The sequence below is a fragment of the Mytilus galloprovincialis genome, chromosome 8 (assembly GCF_965363235.1).
Source record: "Mytilus galloprovincialis chromosome 8, xbMytGall1.hap1.1, whole genome shotgun sequence".
Taxonomy (NCBI): domain Eukaryota; kingdom Metazoa; phylum Mollusca; class Bivalvia; order Mytilida; family Mytilidae; genus Mytilus; species Mytilus galloprovincialis.
This window is the reverse complement of record NC_134845.1, coordinates 60054110-60076260: the sequence shown is the minus strand read 5'-3', so window position 1 is coordinate 60076260 and position 22151 is coordinate 60054110. Positions and strand designations below refer to the sequence as shown.

At 31.2% G+C, this 22151-nt stretch overlaps 1 protein-coding gene across 1 annotated transcript in view; it reads right to left on the bottom strand.

Annotated features, from left to right (window-relative positions):
* LOC143042306 (uncharacterized) overlaps positions 1-21646 on the bottom strand; it is a 216546-nt gene extending 194900 nt beyond the window's left edge. Inside the window, exons 1-11 of the mRNA XM_076214578.1 lie at positions 21571-21646; positions 18729-18860; positions 17856-17933; positions 16560-16662; positions 15788-15908; positions 15309-15370; positions 14359-14447; positions 13754-13879; positions 13025-13090; positions 10698-10790; positions 9650-9691 (exon numbers count right to left, since the gene is read on the bottom strand). Of these exons, the coding sequence (XP_076070693.1) occupies positions 9650-9691; positions 10698-10790; positions 13025-13090; positions 13754-13879; positions 14359-14447; positions 15309-15370; positions 15788-15908; positions 16560-16662; positions 17856-17933; positions 18729-18801 (853 nt within the window). The 5' untranslated portion in view covers positions 18802-18860; positions 21571-21646. The remainder of the gene's footprint in view (positions 1-9649; positions 9692-10697; positions 10791-13024; positions 13091-13753; positions 13880-14358; positions 14448-15308; positions 15371-15787; positions 15909-16559; positions 16663-17855; positions 17934-18728; positions 18861-21570) is intronic.
* Between the last annotated feature and the right edge of the window lie 505 nt (positions 21647-22151).

Below are 22151 nucleotides of genomic sequence, written 5' to 3'. Positions count from 1 at the left end.
AACCCTATATTAAACACATGAGACGGAAACATGATTGATTGATTGATTAATCATGATCATGATTGGTTGATTGATCATGATCATGATTTGTTGATTGATCATTATTGATTGATCATGATTGGTTGGTTGATTGGTTGGTTGGCAAACACACATAAAATTCTTCAAGTCGTGCCCCAAATCACATATGTACATGACCTTGACCTTTGACCTTGTGACCTTTGTCAAGGTCATTGCTTCACAATGTCATTGCAAAAGACCCTATGGGTCAAGGACCTTTTGTTTAAGAGTTTTGCCTAATAATGGCTTTTTATAAACCATCAATGGGGGTTATGTCCCTTACATAATGGTAAAATCAATACAGTCATAATGTAACAAAGTTGCCCCTTGAAGTACTGAACATTTTTCACTGCTTAAATTTTCTGTATCTATAACCATTCAAGAATTATAGGGAAATCAAAGACATATGAAAATCTAAAATATGACCTTGACCTTTGACCTTGACCTAATTTTCTAAGTTAGGACCCAGGGGACTCAAATAAAAACATTCCAGGGTTATACGGTTAACGGTTTATGAGTTAAAAAAACATACCGACAAATTTATTCCGTAAAGGTACATAACTCCTATAAAATTTCATCGAATCGCTTCGATCCAAATTAGCCAAAAATTCCTGAGGATGTAACGAACAATTTGTAAAAAGAATTTTGTCGCTTTCTTATTTTGTTACGAAGGAGATGCACACACATGACAAACAGTGAATAGGGAGATAACTCTTACAAAGAAAATGGTTCGGCTTAGCAGGGTGAAATTTAAAAGCGCATAAACTATACAATACAAAATGAAAAAAATCTAAGCGACATATTGCGAAACAAACATTTATCGCAAGAACAAAATTTGGCGGAAAAAAAAAAAAATAATAATAATAATCAGAACAAATACAATAGGCTTTCCACAGAAAAGTGGAAAGACCTAATAATAATAATCAGAACAAATACAATAGGCTTTCCACAGAAAAGTGGAAAGACCTAATAATCAGAACAAAAACAATAAGTCTTTCCACAGAAAAGTGGAAAGACTTAATAATAATCAGAAGAAATACAATAGGTCTTTCCACAGAAAAGTGGAAAGACCTAATAATCAGAACAAATACAATAGGCTTTCCACAGAAAAGTGGAAAGACCTAATAATATGGAAAAAACTGGAGTTGTCGTTCGTTTTACGTTGATAGGATAGATAGTACACAACCTACATTCAGTTGTCAGTGGAGGGTTAAAAAAAAAGGGGGGGGGGGCAAAAGGGGGTCTCGGGGAGATTTTTTTTTTTTTTATTAATGGAACAGAATGGTTAAAAAGGTTTTTTTACAATATAAATCAATTGCTTTAAAAAAGCAATTGTAGGGGGTCTTTCCCCCTTTAAAATTAATTGAATTGGGAGGGGGGTGTTTGTTTGTTTATTTGTTTGTTTGTTTGTTTGTTTGTTTGTTTCTGTATGGGGTCTATATTATTGTTACCGGAGAAGTTTCATGTTTAGTTTGGAAAGTTTTTATTTTATTTTAGGTCCAGCGCGCGCGCCAGATGGGGAAGACATCACGTGACTTGGGTTTATAATAACGAAAACTTAGTATTTTTATTTCTCTTTATGTCGGGATGTTGAACAGACAACATGTATAGAGACGGAATGTACACAATGTAATTTCTTTTGTCATTGTTGGAAATTGACATTTTGATCACAGTTCACCAGCAGTGCATGTTTTGGATTTAATTGTTCCGGTGTAACTTTAATACGCATTTAATGATTATTTTCTTAAAATGTACATTTTTCAGCACCAGTTTGTAACACAGATTAGTATTTTAATCTAGGAGCGGACATTTTATTGTAGGATGTCACTGAGATTTACGGACCTAGCAAGCGATTTTTAGGGCATTGCCATTTTTTTTCTCTAGGAAAAGTCTTGAGAGATATCCGCACCAAGTTTTTTTATGAACTTTTAGTACATGTATGCACTGCTGACTGCAAATTTTGAGGTCGATTGTACTTGTAGTTTCAGAGTACATGTGGATTTTTTTTTTCAGAAGTGACGCAAGAACAATATTAAATTTCAATTTTTCATGAAACATGATTGATTGATCATGATCATGATTGATTGATTACTTGACTGATTGATTGATCATGATAATGATTGATTGATTACTTGATTGATTGATTGATTAGTTGGTTGGTTGGTTGGTTGGTTGGTTGGTTAAACACATTGGATAGGGTCAATTGAAACAGCGAAAAAGAAACAAAGAAGATCTTGGACCGTATATTAAACACATGAGACGGATACATGATTGATTGATCATGATCATGATTGATTGATTACTTGATTAGCTGGTTGGTTGGTTGGTTGGTTAAACACGTTGGATAGGGTCAATTGAAACAGCGAAAAAGAAACAAAGATCTTGGACCCTATATTAAACACATGAGACGGAAACATGATTGATTGATCATGATTGATTGATTGATTGATTGATTGATTGATTGATTGATTGATTGGTTGGTTGGTTGGTTAAACACGTTGGAAAGGGTCAATTGAAACAGCGAAAAAGAAACAAAGGAGATCTTGAACCCTATATTAAACACATGAGACGGAAACATGATTGATTGATTGATTAATCATGATCATGATTGGTTGATTGATCATGATCATGATTTGTTGATTGATCATTATTGATTGATCATGATTGGTTGGTTGATTGGTTGGTTGGCAAACACACATAAAATTCTTCAAGTCGTGCCCCAAATCACATATGTACATGACCTTGACCTTTGACCTTGTGACCTTTGTCAAGGTCATTGCTTCACAATGTCATTGCAAAAGACCCTATGGGTCAAGGACCTTTTGTTTAAGAGTTTTGCCTAATAATGGCTTTTTATAAACCATCAATGGGGGTTATGTCCCTTACATAATGGTAAAATCAATACAGTCATAATGTAACAAAGTTGCCCCTTGAAGTACTGAACATTTTTCACTGCTTAAATTTTCTGTATCTATAACCATTCAAGAATTATAGGGAAATCAAAGACATATGAAAATCTAAAATATGACCTTGACCTTTGACCTTGACCTAATTTTCTAAGTTAGGACCCAGGGGACTCAAATAAAAACATTCCAGGGTTATACGGTTAACGGTTTATGAGTTAAAAAAACATACCGACAAATTTATTCCGTAAAGGTACATAACTCCTATAAAATTTCATCGAATCGCTTCGATCCAAATTAGCCAAAAATTCCTGAGGATGTAACGAACAATTTGTAAAAAGAATTTTGTCGCTTTCTTATTTTGTTACGAAGGAGATGCACACACATGACAAACAGTGAATAGGGAGATAACTCTTACAAAGAAAATGGTTCGGCTTAGCAGGGTGAAATTTAAAAGCGCATAAACTATACGATACAAAATGAAAAAAATCTAAGCGACATATTGCGAAACAAACATTTATCGCAAGAACAAAATTTGGCGGAAAAAAAAAAAATAATAATAATAATCAGAACAAATACAATAGGCTTTCCACAGAAAAGTGGAAAGACCTAATAATAATAATCAGAACAAATACAATAGGCTTTCCACAGAAAAGTGGAAAGACCTAATAATCAGAACAAAAACAATAAGTCTTTCCACAGAAAAGTGGAAAGACTTAATAATAATCAGAAGAAATACAATAGGTCTTTCCACAGAAAAGTGGAAAGACCTAATAATCAGAACAAATACAATAGGCTTTCCACAGAAAAGTGGAAAGACCTAATAATATGGAAAAAACTGGAGTTGTCGTTCGTTTTACGTTGATAGGATAGATAGTACACAACCTACATTCAGTTGTCAGTGGAGGGTTAAAAAAAGGGGGGGGGGCAAAAGGGGGTCTCGGGGAGATTTTTTTTTTTTTTATTAATGGAACAGAATGGTTAAAAAGGTTTTTTTACAATATAAATCAATTGCTTTAAAAAAGCAATTGTAGGGGGTCTTTCCCCCTTTAAAATTAATTGAATTGGGAGGGGGGTGTTTGTTTGTTTATTTGTTTGTTTGTTTGTTTGTTTGTTTGTTTCTGTATGGGGTCTATATTATTGTTACCGGAGAAGTTTCATGTTTAGTTTGGAAAGTTTTTATTTTATTTTAGGTCCAGCGCGCGCGCCAGATGGGGAAGACATCACGTGACTTGGGTTTATAATAACGAAAACTTAGTATTTTTATTTCTCTTTATGTCGGGATGTTGAACAGACAACATGTATAGAGACGGAATGTACACAATGTAATTTCTTTTGTCATTGTTGGAAATTGACATTTTGATCACAGTTCACCAGCAGTGCATGTTTTGGATTTAATTGTTCCGGTGTAACTTTAATACGCATTTAATGATTATTTTCTTAAAATGTACATTTTTCAGCACCAGTTTGTAACACAGATTAGTATTTTAATCTAGGAGCGGACATTTTATTGTAGGATGTCACTGAGATTTACGGACCTAGCAAGCGATTTTTAGGGCATTGCCATTTTTTTTCTCTAGGAAAAGTCTTGAGAGATATCCGCACCAAGTTTTTTTATGAACTTTTAGTACATGTATGCACTGCTGACTGCAAATTTTGAGGTCGATTGTACTTGTAGTTTCAGAGTACATGTGGATTTTTTTTTTCAGAAGTGACGCAAGAACAATATTAAATTTCAATTTTTCATGAAACATTATTGATTGATCATGATCATGATTGATTGATTACTTGACTGATTGATTGATCATGATAATGATTGATTGATTACTTGATTGATTGATTGATTAGTTGGTTGGTTGGTTGGTTGGTTGGTTGGTTAAACACATTGGATAGGGTCAATTGAAACAGCGAAAAAGAAACAAAGAAGATCTTGGACCGTATATTAAACACATGAGACGGATACATGATTGATTGATCATGATCATGATTGATTGATTACTTGATTAGCTGGTTGGTTGGTTGGTTGGTTAAACACGTTGGATAGGGTCAATTGAAACAGCGAAAAAGAAACAAAGATCTTGGACCCTATATTAAACACATGAGACGGAAACATGATTGATTGATCATGATTGATTGATTGATTGATTGATTGATTGATTGATTGATTGATTGGTTGGTTGGTTGGTTAAACACGTTGGAAAGGGTCAATTGAAACAGCGAAAAAGAAACAAAGGAGATCTTGAACCCTATATTAAACACATGAGACGGAAACATGATTGATTGATTGATTAATCATGATCATGATTGGTTGATTGATCATGATCATGATTTGTTGATTGATCATTATTGATTGATCATGATTGGTTGGTTGATTGGTTGGTTGGCAAACACACATAAAATTCTTCAAGTCGTGCCCCAAATCACATATGTACATGACCTTGACCTTTGACCTTGTGACCTTTGTCAAGGTCATTGCTTCACAATGTCATTGCAAAAGACCCTATGGGTCAAGGACCTTTTGTTTAAGAGTTTTGCCTAATAATGGCTTTTTATAAACCATCAATGGGGGTTATGTCCCTTACATAATGGTAAAACCAATACAGTCATAATGTAACAAAGTTGCCCCTTGAAGTACTGAACATTTTTCACTGCTTAAATTTTCTGTATCTATAACCATTCAAGAATTATAGGGAAATCAAAGACATATGAAAATCTAAAATATGACCTTGACCTTTGACCTTGACCTAATTTTCTAAGTTAGGACCCAGGGGACTCAAATAAAAACATTCCAGGGTTATACGGTTAACGGTTTATGAGTTAAAAAAACATACCGACAAAATTATTCCGTAAAGGTACATAACTCCTATAAAATTTCATCGAATCGCTTCGATCCAAATTAGCCAAAAATTCCTGAGGATGTAACGAACAATTTGTAAAAAGAATTTTGTCGCTTTCTTATTTTGTTACGAAGGAGATGCACACACATGACAAACAGTGAATAGGGAGATAACTCTTACAAAGAAAATGGTTCGGCTTAGCAGGGTGAAATTTAAAAGCGCATAAACTATACGATACAAAATGAAAAAAATCTAAGCGACATATTGCGAAACAAACATTTATCGCAAGAACAAAATTTGGCGGAAAAAAAAAAAAATAATAATTAAAAACCAATTGTTCAGAGAACAATTGAAGGTCTTTCCATCAAAACAATGTAATTTGATATGAAAAGTTGTGAAACTAAGTTTAAAATGTCATTTCAATCGTCAAATGATAGCTTCTAGTAAGCTGATTCCAAAAATATATTGTTTCCATACATTTTTTTTAAATAAAGGAGATAATTTGTTACTTCCGGTTTGAAAAATGTTACTTCCGATTATATTTGAATATTTACTTGACACTGATTCCAAAAATATCTGGTTCTATATACTTTTATATTAATAAAGTACAAAAAATAGCTACTTCCGGTTTACAAAAAGTCACTTCCGGTTGTTTTTTTCAAGGTTAAATGGTTTGATACCTTTTTCTAAAAGTTGTATATCTTTATCATGTATACATATAGAATAAAAGCAAAGGTCAAAATCTAGAACGTCAAATTAAGCTATGACCTTGAGATCAATTTCAAGGTCATAAACCAAGGACCTCAAATCAAAAGACCATAGGCCTTAATTATATTTAGTTAATGAGTTATATCACCAAACGCGTATTTTTAAATACAAGAGGGGAGAAAACTCCCTTTTACATTCAACGTACGCTTGCAATCAAAATTTACATCTTACGACATGTCGCAACTAACAATTTAGTAAAAATAATTTGTTGATATCTTATACAGTCTTTGGATATAAGTGAAAATAAGCCAAATTCAAATATTAGAATATGACCTTGACCTTTGACCTTGACCTAATTTTCATTTTTTGGGACCAAGGACCTCAAATCAAAAGATCCTAGGTCTCTATCACTTATGGTTTATAAGATAGAAATTCATATCACTTATATCAGATGCATAAGGGGAAATAACTCTCATATGGAGCGGTCATATCGCTTCGGTCAAAATAGGACAAATCATGCGAAGGATATAACGAGCAATTTGGTAAAATAAATTTGTCATAATCTTTAACGGTTGCGAAGGAGATGCGATAACAAGGAAAACAGTGTTTGGGGAGATAACTCCTACAAAGAAAAGTATTCGTTTACGCAGGGTAAATTTCAAAAGCGCATAAACTGTTCGATATCATATACAAAATATCTAAGCGACATATTGCGAAACAAATGTTTATCGCAAGAACAAAATTAGGCGGAAGAAAAAAAAAAATAATCAGAAGAAAAACAATAGGTCTTTCCACAGAAAAGTGGAAAGACCTAATAATCAGAACAAATACAATAGGCTTTCCACAGAAAAGTGGAAAGACCTAATAATAATCAGAACAAATACAATAGGCTTTCCACAGAAAAGTGGAAAGACCTAATAATAATAATAATCAGAAGAAATCCAATAGGTCTTTCCACGGAAAAGTGGAAAGACCTAATAATCAGAAGAAAACCAATACGGAAAAGTGGAAAGACCTAATAACAAATAATGATATTTACTTTTTTTGACAGGCCTATTTTCTCACATAAAACTTACAAAGCTCAGTAAATGTAATAACTATAGAATTATTTACACAATTCTTTACTGCAGAGAGTCAGCTTCAAATGGAATACTTGTAAAAAGAAGGAAAGGAGGGAGTTTTGAAATTGTGACCTATATACAACATTACGTACGCAGCTCATAATCTTATATTATGAAAACGATCAACTATTTATAACATTTTACTAATTTTGTCACGACATTTACGTGAACAGATATATGTATTATTATACTTTACTAGAAACCACTAATAAAACAATTAACGTATAGCTGTAAGATTTGTATTCCTAAATGAAAAATAACCACATATTTCCATGTCTGATATCGCATAGGCAAAAATAATTGTTGAGGAATCTATGCGAAAGCGAAGTAACTGTTTTGGAATATACGCTTAGGTGAAATGACCTTTTGGGAATTTCCGCATAGTAAAAATAACAATTTTGGCTCACATTTCATGTCAAAATGATAACAACCTAGAGACGTCACAATGTTTGTTTACCTCAATGCTTATTCTGTTCATTCTCTGATCTGGAAATTGAAAACCTTTTGAGACAAAATGACTCAAAAAACACCAAACAAGCTATACACGTTGCGTTTATATGCTTTTAATGAGTAGGCAACAAAACATTTATTTATAAATCTAGTTACAGCCAAAATAAACTTTGCAAACATTTCTCAAACTATTATCTTTGTTTTGAGTAAAGTATATTAATACAGCTATGGCCTTCATTAAAAGTAAATATGAAAAATATTCCATCAAGAAAAGCGGTTTTTTTTCCTGGATATAAACTGTTCAAGAAGGCGATAACAATATATTTGATTGGGCTTTAATTAATATCGTTTTTCGCGCGGTTCCCATTTATGTCGATGTCTTTTGCACAAAGGGTCTACTTGTGGTTGATTAATCTAAATAAACTCACCATAGATACCAGGACTAAATTTTGTACATACGCCAGACGCGCGTTTCGTCTACAAAAGACTCATCAGTGATGCTCGAATCCAAAAAGTTAAAAAGGCCAAATAAAGTAAGTAGTTGAAGGGCATTGAGGACCATAATTCCTAAAAGTTGTGCCAAATCCAGCTAAGGTATTCAATGCCTGAGGTAGAAATAATTACCATGATTACAGGTTCAATGAATATTTTTTTAACTTGATATTTTTCTTATACAAACTGTGCAATATACCAATTAGATGTTGGCAAATTGCTTTTAGTTTGCAAAAGCTGAAGATGAAATGGATGGAACACTATTTTACAGTAGTTCGAGTGTTTTTCTAGAAACCGAATATGATATGCCAACGAATATTATCAAATGCACTTTAAAAGATAATAAAAAGACTCGAACTACTGTAAAATAGTGTTAAACATACATACAGAATGTGGCGGGGCTAAACATGGTAACGTAATCCCAACCCTTCCCCTATTCTAGAACAGTTGTGTAACAGTTCACTAACAGAATGATCTATATAAATCAAAAGTTGAATAAGGTTCAACTCAGCAAATGAATGCACATGGAAATAGATATAATAAAACCATAGATTATACGTGGCCAACCAATATCTCAACAACAAAAAGAAAGGTACAGGTCTGTAAGTACTCGCGTTTACTGACAGCTAGCTTAAAGCCAAAAACAACAAATAAAACAATTATGCATGTAAGACTAAATTAGCATTCATTACACATCCAACATTCAAATGATTAAGTGTAAAGACGTCATTAACAGACCGCGAAAATATTACGTTGTGCAATGCCAAAAAGGTATCGACAGATTGTAGATACATGAATATGCATAGTACGTAATTAACAAGCATAATTTAATATTAATTTACTGATAACAAAATCAAGATTAACACCAATAAATACATTATTCAAAGATATAGTAACGTTTTGAATTGGTAGCCTTTTAGTTTAATTTTCGAATTTGAAAACACAGATTTTTCACTATATACTGGTTATAAATGTATCTCGGATACTAGAAATGCCATTTTCACCCATCATTGAAATGATTTGGATACAAGGTATTAGCTAGGGGTAAATTTGTGTTTCAATCTGTTTTTATTTTGCTTACCTTGAATATTTTCCATTTTCTCATATCCCCATGATAACGATTCTATTATATAAAAATTAGAATATAGAAAAATAGCTGCAATGAAAGTTTTAGATTACAACTTGAAATTGGTATGTGGTATAATTGCAAAATCGACAACTCTCATCCATAGTCCAAATAAAGATAACAACTATGGGTCATAAGTTTACACAACTACTAAATATCCAAAATGACAAATGTAAAACCATTCAAGAAATGTTACGCCATTATTAATGTACAAACAATAAACGAAAAAGACAAAAATCATACAGTAAAATACACCAACCACTGAATTAAGTTTTTGAACGTGGTCGTTTCAAGTATGGACGATTACGTTTCGAAAAGGGGTTCATTTTCGTATTTTTGGTTGATCATATATTTTATACATCTTAAAAATGCATTTATATAAATCATTGACTTTGTAAAGCAAACAATGACTGTGCTTAGTTTGGCAGGTATTGATGGCGTTATTTTGGATTTTTTTCTTGACTTAACAAAAGAGACTCCTCTTACGTGTTTAAAAATATATTTGACCTACAGTCTAATAAATTTAGATAATATTTAATAAATCAGTTTTTTCTTTATTGTTGTTTTTCAAATTTCAATATAAACTAAAACTTTAAAACTGTTCAATACTTAATAAGTCTGTTGACCAGTAAAGATTAAAATAACAAAAATCACAAACGTCGATAAGAAAACAAAACGGAAAGTCAAATATTAATGTGATTTAATGGCAAAATCAAAAGTTTGAACACAACAAACGCATCAATCAACTGCCATTTTCCTGAACACGTACTGGCATTTTCGTTTTTAGATAATTGTAGATTAAAATTGGTTTTATAGGAAACTAAACTACTCACTTATATGCCAATCCAACTTAAAAATATATCAATATTATATTCATTTTGTACTTTAATTACAATAAGTTCACAAATGACGTCCGTCCTATTGTCCATACTGGAATCGTAACAATGAAACATATTTTAAAAGCGTACATAACGTACCATTTTAACCAGGGACATGTATTTACCTGAATTATTTTGGGTTTCACCATCATTTGAATTGCCATCACAATTAAGGTCAAATTTTACAATAGCTTGTCCATTGTTTTTAGTCCCAAGTTCTTTGGAAATAAATAAATTAGATTTGTTTCAATAAGACAGTATGATTTATTTTATTCGTGTGCGAAAGAAAAAAGATAATTAATCACCCAGTTCATTTCTACGATTTTAGTTTGTACCAACGTCATTTTTAAACTTTGACCAAGTTGTGTGAAAGACAGTTCGTGGTTCTGTTGTTGATTGTGTGTTGTTCTATGTCTAAGTGCGACCAGTTTGCCTAGCCACGAAACCCGGTTCAGCCCACCATTTTCTTCTTTTAATGTCCTGTACCAAGTCCGGAAAATGTCAAGTATTATCTAGGAGTTCGTTTCTGTGTGTATTAGAGCGTCACTAATGAGTCTTTTGCAGACAAAACGTGCCTCTGGTTTAAATATGAAATTTAATCCTGGTATCTATAATGAGTTTATTTGCATTGCCGTTTGTTTTTGTTCACTTCTGTGTTTATGTTGCTCGTTGTTTTCCTCTGATAGTTGATGTGTTTCCCTCGGTTTTAGTTTGTTACCTGGACTTATTTTTATCGAAATTGATGTATGACGTTCGAACAGCGGTATACAACTGCTGCCTTTTTTTTTTACCCAGATTAATGAAAATAGAATTGCGCATGGAGATCACATACTGCATAATTGAATTATGAAATTTACGAACACGTTTTTAAACAGATTTGAAAATGGTAGCCTATTTTAGAAAACTAACTGATATCAATATTTGGTTCAGCATAAACAGTCACAACTTATGGTAATGTTTGAAACGTATTAATCATCTTTAGTAGTTTTTTTTAAAGACAGAATATGATATGCTCATGATCTTTTGCATAGCATTCATTAAACAGACTTACAATGTTTTTGTAAGCTCAGCCGAATGAAACAAATATGAAATAAATTATTTTTTTGGAATTGTGTATGACTTTTATTTTAACTGAACTAGTACACATTTTTGTTTAGGGGTCAATTGTAACCCGCCTCAGGGAGCGGGATAGTCTGTTTGTGTTGACGACCCATTGTGGCCTTTGTCTGTTTTCAGCTCTTTGATTTGATTTGTATCTCCTTGACTTGTTCTTGATTTCAAATTACATTTTTGGTGTAGTTTTATTCAAGAACTATGAAGATGTAACAATCTTTCATTTTGAATTTATTAAAAAATCAGACAAAGACTATTAAAAGAACATTAGATGAAAATATTCAAAGAACCACAACATATAAAAAATAAGCACACAAAAATGCCATTTTCTGCCTTTTTGCATGGCAAAAATATAAGGAAATTGTTTTGGTTAAATTAAGGCAACAGTAGTATACCGCTGTTCAAAACTCATAAATCTATGAACAAAAAACAAAATCGGGGTAAGAAACTAAAACTGAGGGAAACGCATTAAATATAAGAGGAGAACAACGACACAACATTTAAATGTAACACACACAGCAACGGATTAAGCATTAGACAAAATCCGATGAGAATAACCAATATAACATCAAAACCAAATACATGAATTTGGGATAGAAAAGTACCGTGACACGTCTTATAGTAATGTCAATTCACACCAAAGTTACCATGGCAACCGTATTTTTTGTCGATTCATAAGTTATGTATTTTTCAATTAGACATAAATACCATCATATATGTGCAAAATAAAGAAAATTGAAGAATATGCGTGGTTACACAATTTTGATGCTAACCGGGAACTGGTATTAATAAGGATAATATGTGTTTCCCTTACTATTAGTTTGTAACCCGGACTTGCTTTGGGTTAATCTATATTTAACTTTCGAATAGCGGTAAACTATTGTTGCCTTTATTTATAGAAATACAAATCTTAACACAGCTGACAAACAGGGATGCTTAATTTTCAATATTCTATGGAAAGGTAAGTAGTTACCAGGATTTGAATTTAGTACGCCAGACGCGCGTTTAGTCTACATAAGACTCATCAGTGACGCTCATATCAAAAATTTTTATAAAGCCAAACAAATACAAAGTTGAAGGGCATTGAGGATCCAAAATTCCAAAAAGTTGTGCCAAATGCGGCTAAGGTAATCTATGCAAGGGATAAGAAAATCCTTAGTTTTTCGAAAAACTGAAAGTTTTGTAATCAGGAAATTTATAAAAAATGACCACATTATTGATATTCATGTCAACACCGAAGTGCGAATACTGGGCTGGTGATACTCTCGGAGACGAAACGTCCACCAGCAGTGGCATCGACCCAGTGGTGTAAATAGTTATCAAAGGTGACTTATATTACCTTGTTGGCTTTCGCTTGTCTTTGGTCGTCTTGGAGGAAGAGGTGGCCCTGGTAACACCCTTCTGCCTGAAAAATCAGGAAAATGACTGTAAAACGTATACGAAAACTAATTGCGCAGATAAAATTATACAGTGCTGTTGTGTACATGTTAAATTCTTCGACTGTAATTTATTCACACCATTGGAAATAACAAATGTACGCATCTTTTTTGTTCTCTGATTAAGACAAGGAAGTTTTAATTTTTTTCATGATTATAACAATCAAAATCATAGCAAAAAAAACAAAAAAAACAAACAAAAAAAAACCATCCAAATCATATGCTTATTTTACAGTAAAAGAGAAGTTTTTAGACACAAACAAATCAAGGCAAAAAATGTATCACAAGAACAAAGCTATATGAACTATGTAAAACAGAACAAAGCGCAATTGCATATATTGATTTGTTTATTCATGAGTTGAGCTGCCTTTTTAGGGTTAACATATTTATGTTAATTTAATTCTAGTAAACGCCTATGCATTTGGTGATTTGATTTCTTGAAGAAAAAAAAACGTGTTGCATTAAAAACTATGCATGACTTATATGTGCATATTTTTTACATGAAACAATAAATTGAACTTACATCGAACACCTTTGCAGTTAAATGTTTTGTGTTACATCCCTTTAAAACAATTGCGCAGTTAATTTTTTGATAGGAGTTATTAAATATCAGCATTACATATTTAACTCACCTTCATAAATATTTGAACTACTGGAAGAACACTTACTGGAAGGGCCCGTTGATCTTGCTTGTGCACACAATGCAGGCAATGATTGTGTACTAAAAAAAGATGTGGGAGATACTAACCGTCTCTCTTCTGAAATTGAATAAAGACACACGTATTGTAAACGTTTTAGAAATTATTTTTTTTGTTTCGCATGCGCAGACCTGCCGATAAACATTATTTTGCAGTACGTTTATTCTAATTGAAATTTTTGTATGTTTTCTTCTATAGTTGTGTTTTCTATGCAGTCTAAAACGCTTGTTTAAAATGAAACTTGGGAAAATATAATTTACGATTCTATGAATTCTCTACAATACTCTTGACGTTTTAAAGGGAGATAAGTGAACGATCGCTATTTCAAAATACCAATGATTTTAAATTATCTCCCATTGAAACTCATGAACAACATATCGTAATTATGATTAAATGTAACATAAGCATTCATATGCTTAACATCTTATATACCCCATAAATTCCCCAAAACACTGAATCTTTTCGATAGTATTCTTTCTTTTGATTAACTGAAAAATAATATTCAACTCATATTTGCAATTAATTTACAGTTTTGATACCTCGTTCTGTATACTGCTCAACCTCATCGTACACACTCAATTCACTTTCACTTCTATGAAGCGACAACTGTACCATTTCACTATTCATGCTGTAATTGATAGTCATACATCAATGGTCCATAGCAAAATGAATAACACAAATATTTGTTGTATGTAAATGTTTATATATTCTCAGCTATTTTGTCTTTTGATTAAACTTTATTCTGTCTCTACGAAATTTATATAATAATATCTTATCATCGGTAAACAAATATTAACACCTTTAAATCTTTAAATCAGCGGTATAAAAATAAGAAAAAGTGTATACCTTTTGTCATTTTATTGAAATAAATCATTTCAAATATCTAATTTACAAGTTTAATCTTGGTCAATAGTTTTAGATAGATTTTATGGCATATTAACCACCCATATCTATTCAACTTATAGTATCAACTGTGCAATAATCTACAAACCCTTCTCAATTTATTTGTTCCTTATTTTTATCTAAAGATGAGTATGTTTGACATTTTCACATCTTGACTTAAACGGTAAAAAATGATGAAAATACATACCATAAACAATTCATCACCAATGATATCATTACTTTATACATCCATAAACATGATCAGCTCAGAGAATAAAATAATAACTATAAATTTCAGTAACTTATCCAAATGTGTGGAATCAGCTTAATATTGTTAATTAATAAACGAACTAATTCATACATTATTCAAAGTATACTATTAAATGCTATGAATTTCCAGAGCTAATTTGAGATGGAGCATAACGGTGACATTTTTTTCTTACTTTTTTGAAGAAAAAAAATATTGAACATACTTATCGCCTAGCATTTATGTATCCACAAGAAGTTTATTATATTTTATAAAGTGTACTCCGGCAATGTAGTATTAACTGTAAGAATACTTTTGTATATTCATAAACGGCTTGAATAACGTTTTAATACATTCTACCTTCTGGCATATTCCTCGTCGTTTGCTGAAAGTAGTTCTTTAAAAAATCGGTCGGCCCACATCTACAATCATATTCAGATATTTTAAACGGTTTCAGCAATACGTTTATTCGAGGAATGTAAACGTTTAACCTTTGGACATTATTTCGTTGTATTTTAGAAAACATTAATATATATATATATATATATATATTATTGCAACATATTTCATCCCGAAAAGAGGAAAATGTATGATTTGAGTATTTTTATTTACCTCTGATATTGCACACAAAGTAAAACTAGTAAAAGGCTATTTTTTTTTAAAGTTGTGAGCAACATACAAGGAGCACTCACGAAAGTATGTAAGACAGAATGTAATGATACATGTTCATAAACTTATAGTTGATGACTGTGTAAAGCAGGAGGAAATTCAAGTTAACTAGTGTTCTAGTAACTATAAAAAGAATGAAGTTACATGGTTAATAGTATATCACTACTCACATGTAGGTCTTTCTCAGATGGCAGTGCGAAATATATTGGTTTGTTAGGACTTCCTACAGCTGGTATAATCTTAATAACCCAGAGTTGTTCTTTGTCTTCAATATCTAAATCTCTTTCTACACTAAAGACAATCAATGCAAAACCATAAATTGATTAGTTTTGTTTTGTTGCTTTATATCAGATTTATGATTCGATTATCGTTCTGTGCATTTAATGCATTTGATTTTTTTCAAATAATCATGTTGAGGCATTTTTTAAGCCTTCGCTACTACATTGGTTTTGCTTCTTGTTGAATACAGAGCGTAACCTACTTGTCGTCTGGACAATCATACATCATTCCTTTAGCTGGTATTTTGATAATCCGATAGGTAGTTCTTTGTCGAAATTTTAGTATTCTATACATGCAAAGGTTGGGCAATCAAAAATCTGTGTGTAATCCTATACTTATTATTTGGCGTACATAGAGCGGATATTTTATTTCTACTACAACTGTTCTAGGAAATAAATCTGAATAATTGGAGAAACCAGAAAGTCCCTAATAAAATGAAACCAGTTTAATATTCCTGACCTGACACGGACCTTTTTTTCGTATGTTGGAAATGTTGGATTGAACCTGGCTTTAGAGCTACCTAAGTCCTTAACTTGTATGACGGTCGCATAAAATTCCACTACATTGACAACTTTGTGTGAACAACAAACACAGACGTAATAGGTTAAACTATAGCTCATGGTGAAAATAGTTCTAACATTACCAAATATAATAGTAAATCACCTTATGTATCCATATAAGGAGAAGTGATCTATTTGTTTGACGCACGTTTCATTTTTGTAAGTGTAAACATGTCCACTGTACAAAACTGTAAATTTCTTGGTCCCTACAACAACATATATATTTTCAGTTCCTTTTTTATCATTTGTATATTGATTAGATAGCAAAAAAAAACAAAAAAAAACAAAAAAACACAAAACATAAACAAACACAAAAGCAACCAACAGTCATTGTTTGCACAATACTATTCAGGAATTTTCTATACTAAATGATTTTATTTTTGGTATTTTCATGATTTTGTCTAGGCTTAAGTTATATTATTTCGTATTGGCAGTTTGTCTATATTTCTTATAATTCGGCTGCTTACTTTTCAATTAACCTTCATACATGTATCGATTACTTACAATTTGAAGCTGTGTAAAAAATGTTTACTGATATTTGTATACAATTTAATTTTGGATGTAACGAGGGTTCTAACTAAGTGACGTCGTTTGTTTATCAGTTCATAGACATAATTTAGTCATGTGACCGTGATGTCATCACATTTTTTCATGGTTTACTCCGGTTTAAAATGGAATTTAGAATTAAATTAGAAGAAATAACTCTAATATATTGTCTGTCGATTCGAAATAACATAAACAAATGTGGTTCACACTGTAACATAACACGCTAGGCGGGTTATTCAGTGTGCACCACATTTTGTGTGTAATTTCTTCATAGACAGAACAAATATTACAGTCATTCCTTAAGTATAGTTTGGTATTGTCCTTGCGCCAAGTATGTTTCCCTCTATAGGATAAGAAGTACCAATAGGATATTCAAGGAAGTGCAGACACTGAAAATAAGTAAATTATGACAAGATCTGCAATATCAATGATTACTTTTCACTTGCTTTAAGTAACTGTTTACATTCCTGCATTTGATCAACTGATCGTAACATAAATGGGAGAGATTGAGAACCCAACAATAGTTTGATTCCGCTAAAAAAACGTTCAAATTAACCAGATAAATTTATAAATAACATACATTTGGAAGCACATTTACGTAATCATGTAAATTATACCTAGAAGATTTATAACTATTTCGAGATTTTGAGACAAAGTGTAATTTACATATTTTCTATTCATAAGATACTTAAATAAAGATAAAATATATATGATATGATTAATATGATTACGGAAAGAAACACGGTACGCTTTATATTGGATGTCATTTTGCACTGGTATCTAATATACTATAATAGTCGTTTGTATTTGAAACAATTGACTTTGTATTGACCGATTATGTTTCGTAGCTTACATTTTTTCAATACCGAAGATTCTCGTCTTCTTAACCATCCTGATACTGCACCGGAAAGCGCTACAAGACTTTGACAGTCTGTAAATCACAACAAAGTCGTAGATGTATACACAAGTAAAAAAACTAATCAATGTTACATAAGGGAAATGTTAACATGTTTAGTGTTATTAAAAAAAATCATAGTTGGTTTTTATGTGTGAATCATTCTACACTAGTGATTTAGGGCCTTTTATAGCTGTCTGTTCGGTGTGATCCATGACTCCGTGTTGAAGGTCGTACTTTGACCTTTACTTGTTTACTTTTTTCCGTTTTTGTGACTTGGGTGTACATTTGTTTCATTGACATTCATACCGTCTCATCTGATTTCTATAGGTATATCATAAATTCTGAATTCAATACCAGATCACTGAATGACTATTAATTAGATAATTATATGCAATTCAAGTTATTTCCACCAAATAACATTAATTGTCATTCGTATACCAGTAATTGATATAAAACTGATGAAGTTTGATATGTCTATACCAATTGTGCGTTACCACTTTCTTCACACATGCATATCAATATAGCTGATACATTATTTTATAAATGAATATCATATATTATTATGTTTCATGAAACATTGAGGATAGGAATCAGCATAGTTTTAATTTGACTGATATATACATTTATAACATATGGTTTTGTAGTTTTTGATGTTGTCATTTTTGATTTTTATAAAAAAAAATATTGAGTATTTAATTTTAATTTTTTATTTGTTTATCTTTTGGTTCAAATTGTTTGCTGTCCGCTTATTCTCCTTTATTCATTTAGATAATTTTTTTTTATATAATTAAAACACCCTGGAATTGTGCCTTTTTTATTATTTCATACCAATGCTTTGATAAGGTGCACGAACTTTGCGTGGTCTGCTGCTGGACTGATCATACAACTGTGACAAGCTCATTTTAGCTCTTGATGTATTCCATGATTTTCATAACAAACTTTGTGACATCATCTGTTAACCTGAATTGAAATTGAACAGTTTTTATCATAATATCACAAATACAAAAGATATACTGATTATCTAACACAATTTATAACAATTTCAAGCTAACACATGTGATTAATCTCTGATCGATATATACTTTTGCTTAAGTAAATTTGTAATTTTTGTAACTTTAAGATAGGAATCATTTTAGTTGATTCAAGTAGGGAGATATATATGCACAATTTGAATCTGTATGTTTGGTTTTTAAGGTTTCTTGCCTAATACAATGCATTTTACATCGGTGCAATTTGATAATCAAAATTATATTCTTAATCATGAATGTTGTATTCTGAGAAAAAATATAAAAGACATTATGTGTTACTTCAATCGTAAAGAAACGTTCGAAAGAATTTAATGTATTTTACGGGTGTGTCTATACATTCAGTAGACAGTATTTGTTGAAGTGTCAATTGTATTTTAACAATCTCCTTAGTGACAAAATATTTCTTTCTCAACTACAAGAGATTTTTAATCGGGACATTTTTATTTTGCCGCATTCAATACTTATAAATTGTCTATACACATGTACATGAAGTATAATATACAATACGTTTAAAGACTTTAATCAATTCAAAACAAATGTTCGACAATTCAGTTACGCGAAGGCGCAGTGAGGAACGAAAACAATGTTTAAAAATAGAAATGCATTTTCTAATATTTATATTTGAACATTTTTAGATGGTATTTATCTACATGTAGTATACATATAATTCAGCAACATATTTAATACAAATGGAAAGTAGCAAACAGCCCACTTAACTATAAATGATGCACAGCTGATCCGTTGACAGTAATAATTGTCATATATTCATAATGTTCTGATAACACAATGTAGACTTTAGAACTCTTACGTAACTGTATTATTTGCAGTAATGTGTATAGAATAGACATATTGATTTAAATATGAATTAAACTATGTCATCAAACATTCTCTGAAGTGTTTGTATGGTGATCTGAAGTGGTCGTAAATTTCACACGATGAAAAAATCTTTTAAAACATCTTAAACAATTGTAAGTACAAAACAAAATAATACGTTAATTTTTCTGCGTCTTCTTATTACAAAAATGAACTAATTATGTTGTCCTTATACGCAAATTTTACACGATTTTTTTTCATTGGTGGTAAAAATCGAAAGTTTTCATATATTTTGATTCAGCGAAAGATCGATAATAAATTATATAAAGAAGTTTTTAGAACCCTCATAGCGTTTATACTACTACGATAAAATGCCATGACATTGAGAATCCAAGTTTCCATTTCACAACAACACAATTCTGCGATTACTTGACTGTGTACACATGTTAAATTGGCATACGGGTGTCTATTCAATATTCGGCTTGCTCCGTTTCGTAAACAAATTAACATTTGATGACATCCAGCTGATATTGTACAGTTTCATTTAGATAAAATGATAAGCGATAAAGCTACTGTTCCCTTGGAATTTATGTTTTCTTTCTAAAATATGATTGTAGTTTTATATGCATTGATGTTTTCTTAATTCAACAAGGCAAACAAGATAAGTCAATAATGTTTCATAGACAATATGTTCCGTCGATAATAATCCTTAAATACTAATAAAATGGAATAATCAGACAACCTAATAATACATGGACATTATGCATTTTGACAAAAGAATTTCAAAAAAACTTATCATTGAAAAACGAGCCCATTTAAGTTCTTGTGTTAATGTGCCAACACTTTTGCTACAACATATATTTTAACATAGATTTATTAACTTTGTTAAGAGAAAGTGTTTTGTTTTGGTGAGTTAAATATCAATTAAGTATCGTCATGCATGACATTTATTAAATATATATTAGTTCACATATAGATTCTATAACTGTATTTAGTGTGATACGATTTGTATCCACTCGAAACAGTTAAATTTTGAAACGTTAAACGAGTGGCTGGCCAAGCGTTTTAGATATTTAAACGTTAATTTTAGAGAGTGGATAAACCTCGAATTGCACAAGATGTGGTTGTGGTATCTGGTTCTCTGATGCTTTTTAAAAGATATTCAGACTCACTACTTTTAAATTATCTGAATCAAGATGTCTTTCTATGTAATGTCATCAGTCATAGTGGCCTTTTATTTCATGACGTCACAATAGGAAATTCAAAGAAAAGCAAGACAATTTGTGTTATATTCTAAATTTGACCAATAAGATATTAAGATCAACCGAATCACACAATAATTGAAATAAGATAAGTAACAGATGAGGAAAAGGATAATTCTTGAAAGAATAAGATAAGCAAATATATTCACTTAAAAAAACCAAAACGAAATAAAATAGTTTTTTAATCCCAGTATTAGCATAACATTTATTATTTACCATAACAATAAGTAAAAATTAATTAGAGTCAATGACTCATGTGAAGCCAAATTTTAAATTGACATGCCTAGAGAGAATATACATATTAAGAAATATTTTGAAAGACGGAAAAAAGATAATTATTGATATTTTGAAACGCATAGTTATTGATTTGATAAAAAAAAAAACAATTGCATAGTACATATTCTTCCGAGATATGCTTTGTAAATAAGAAACCTTTATTAAAAATAAAGTCAGATTCTTTATTTTTTATGTTGAAATATGTTGCAAATTGACATATGTACTGAACCATTATGGATCACAAAAGCTAGTTTTCTCTCATAACATATTGTCTATCAAAATCATACTTACATGTTCTTTTGCATATACCATTTGAAATGATTTAAAGACCTTCAATGACTATTTCGGTGTATAAATATAGATATATAGATTTATCGAAGAAAACAGCGCAGTTATATTATTTGCTTTCGACAGACAAAAGATAAAGATAAGAGGTAAGCGAAGGGGAGTGCATCAACACGACTTACTCATTGGTGCATATATAGTTATATATTGATCTACAGTGCTGTATTTTATAACAGATAAAACACTTGTAAGATATATAACGGCCTACACCTCTCTGGTATGTTAAATATTTTACTTCTGGTAGGATTCAATGCACGACAAGGTAGCCCTTAAATCATTTAACACTTCCTTTTGATAATGTTTAAATATTTAACGTAAAAAGACGTTTATAAGTAATGATAACACTACAACTTAATCTATAATAGCATTTGGTAAGGAAGTTACTAAGGATAATGGGTTTTAAATATGTGTAACAGTACTGCGAAAATAGTCATAATATTTGATTATGTAGTTAGGCAAGGATATGATGTGTGAATTGGCTATTGTGTTTAGTCGATACCGTGGCTACACGTCTATGCCTCTGTCTA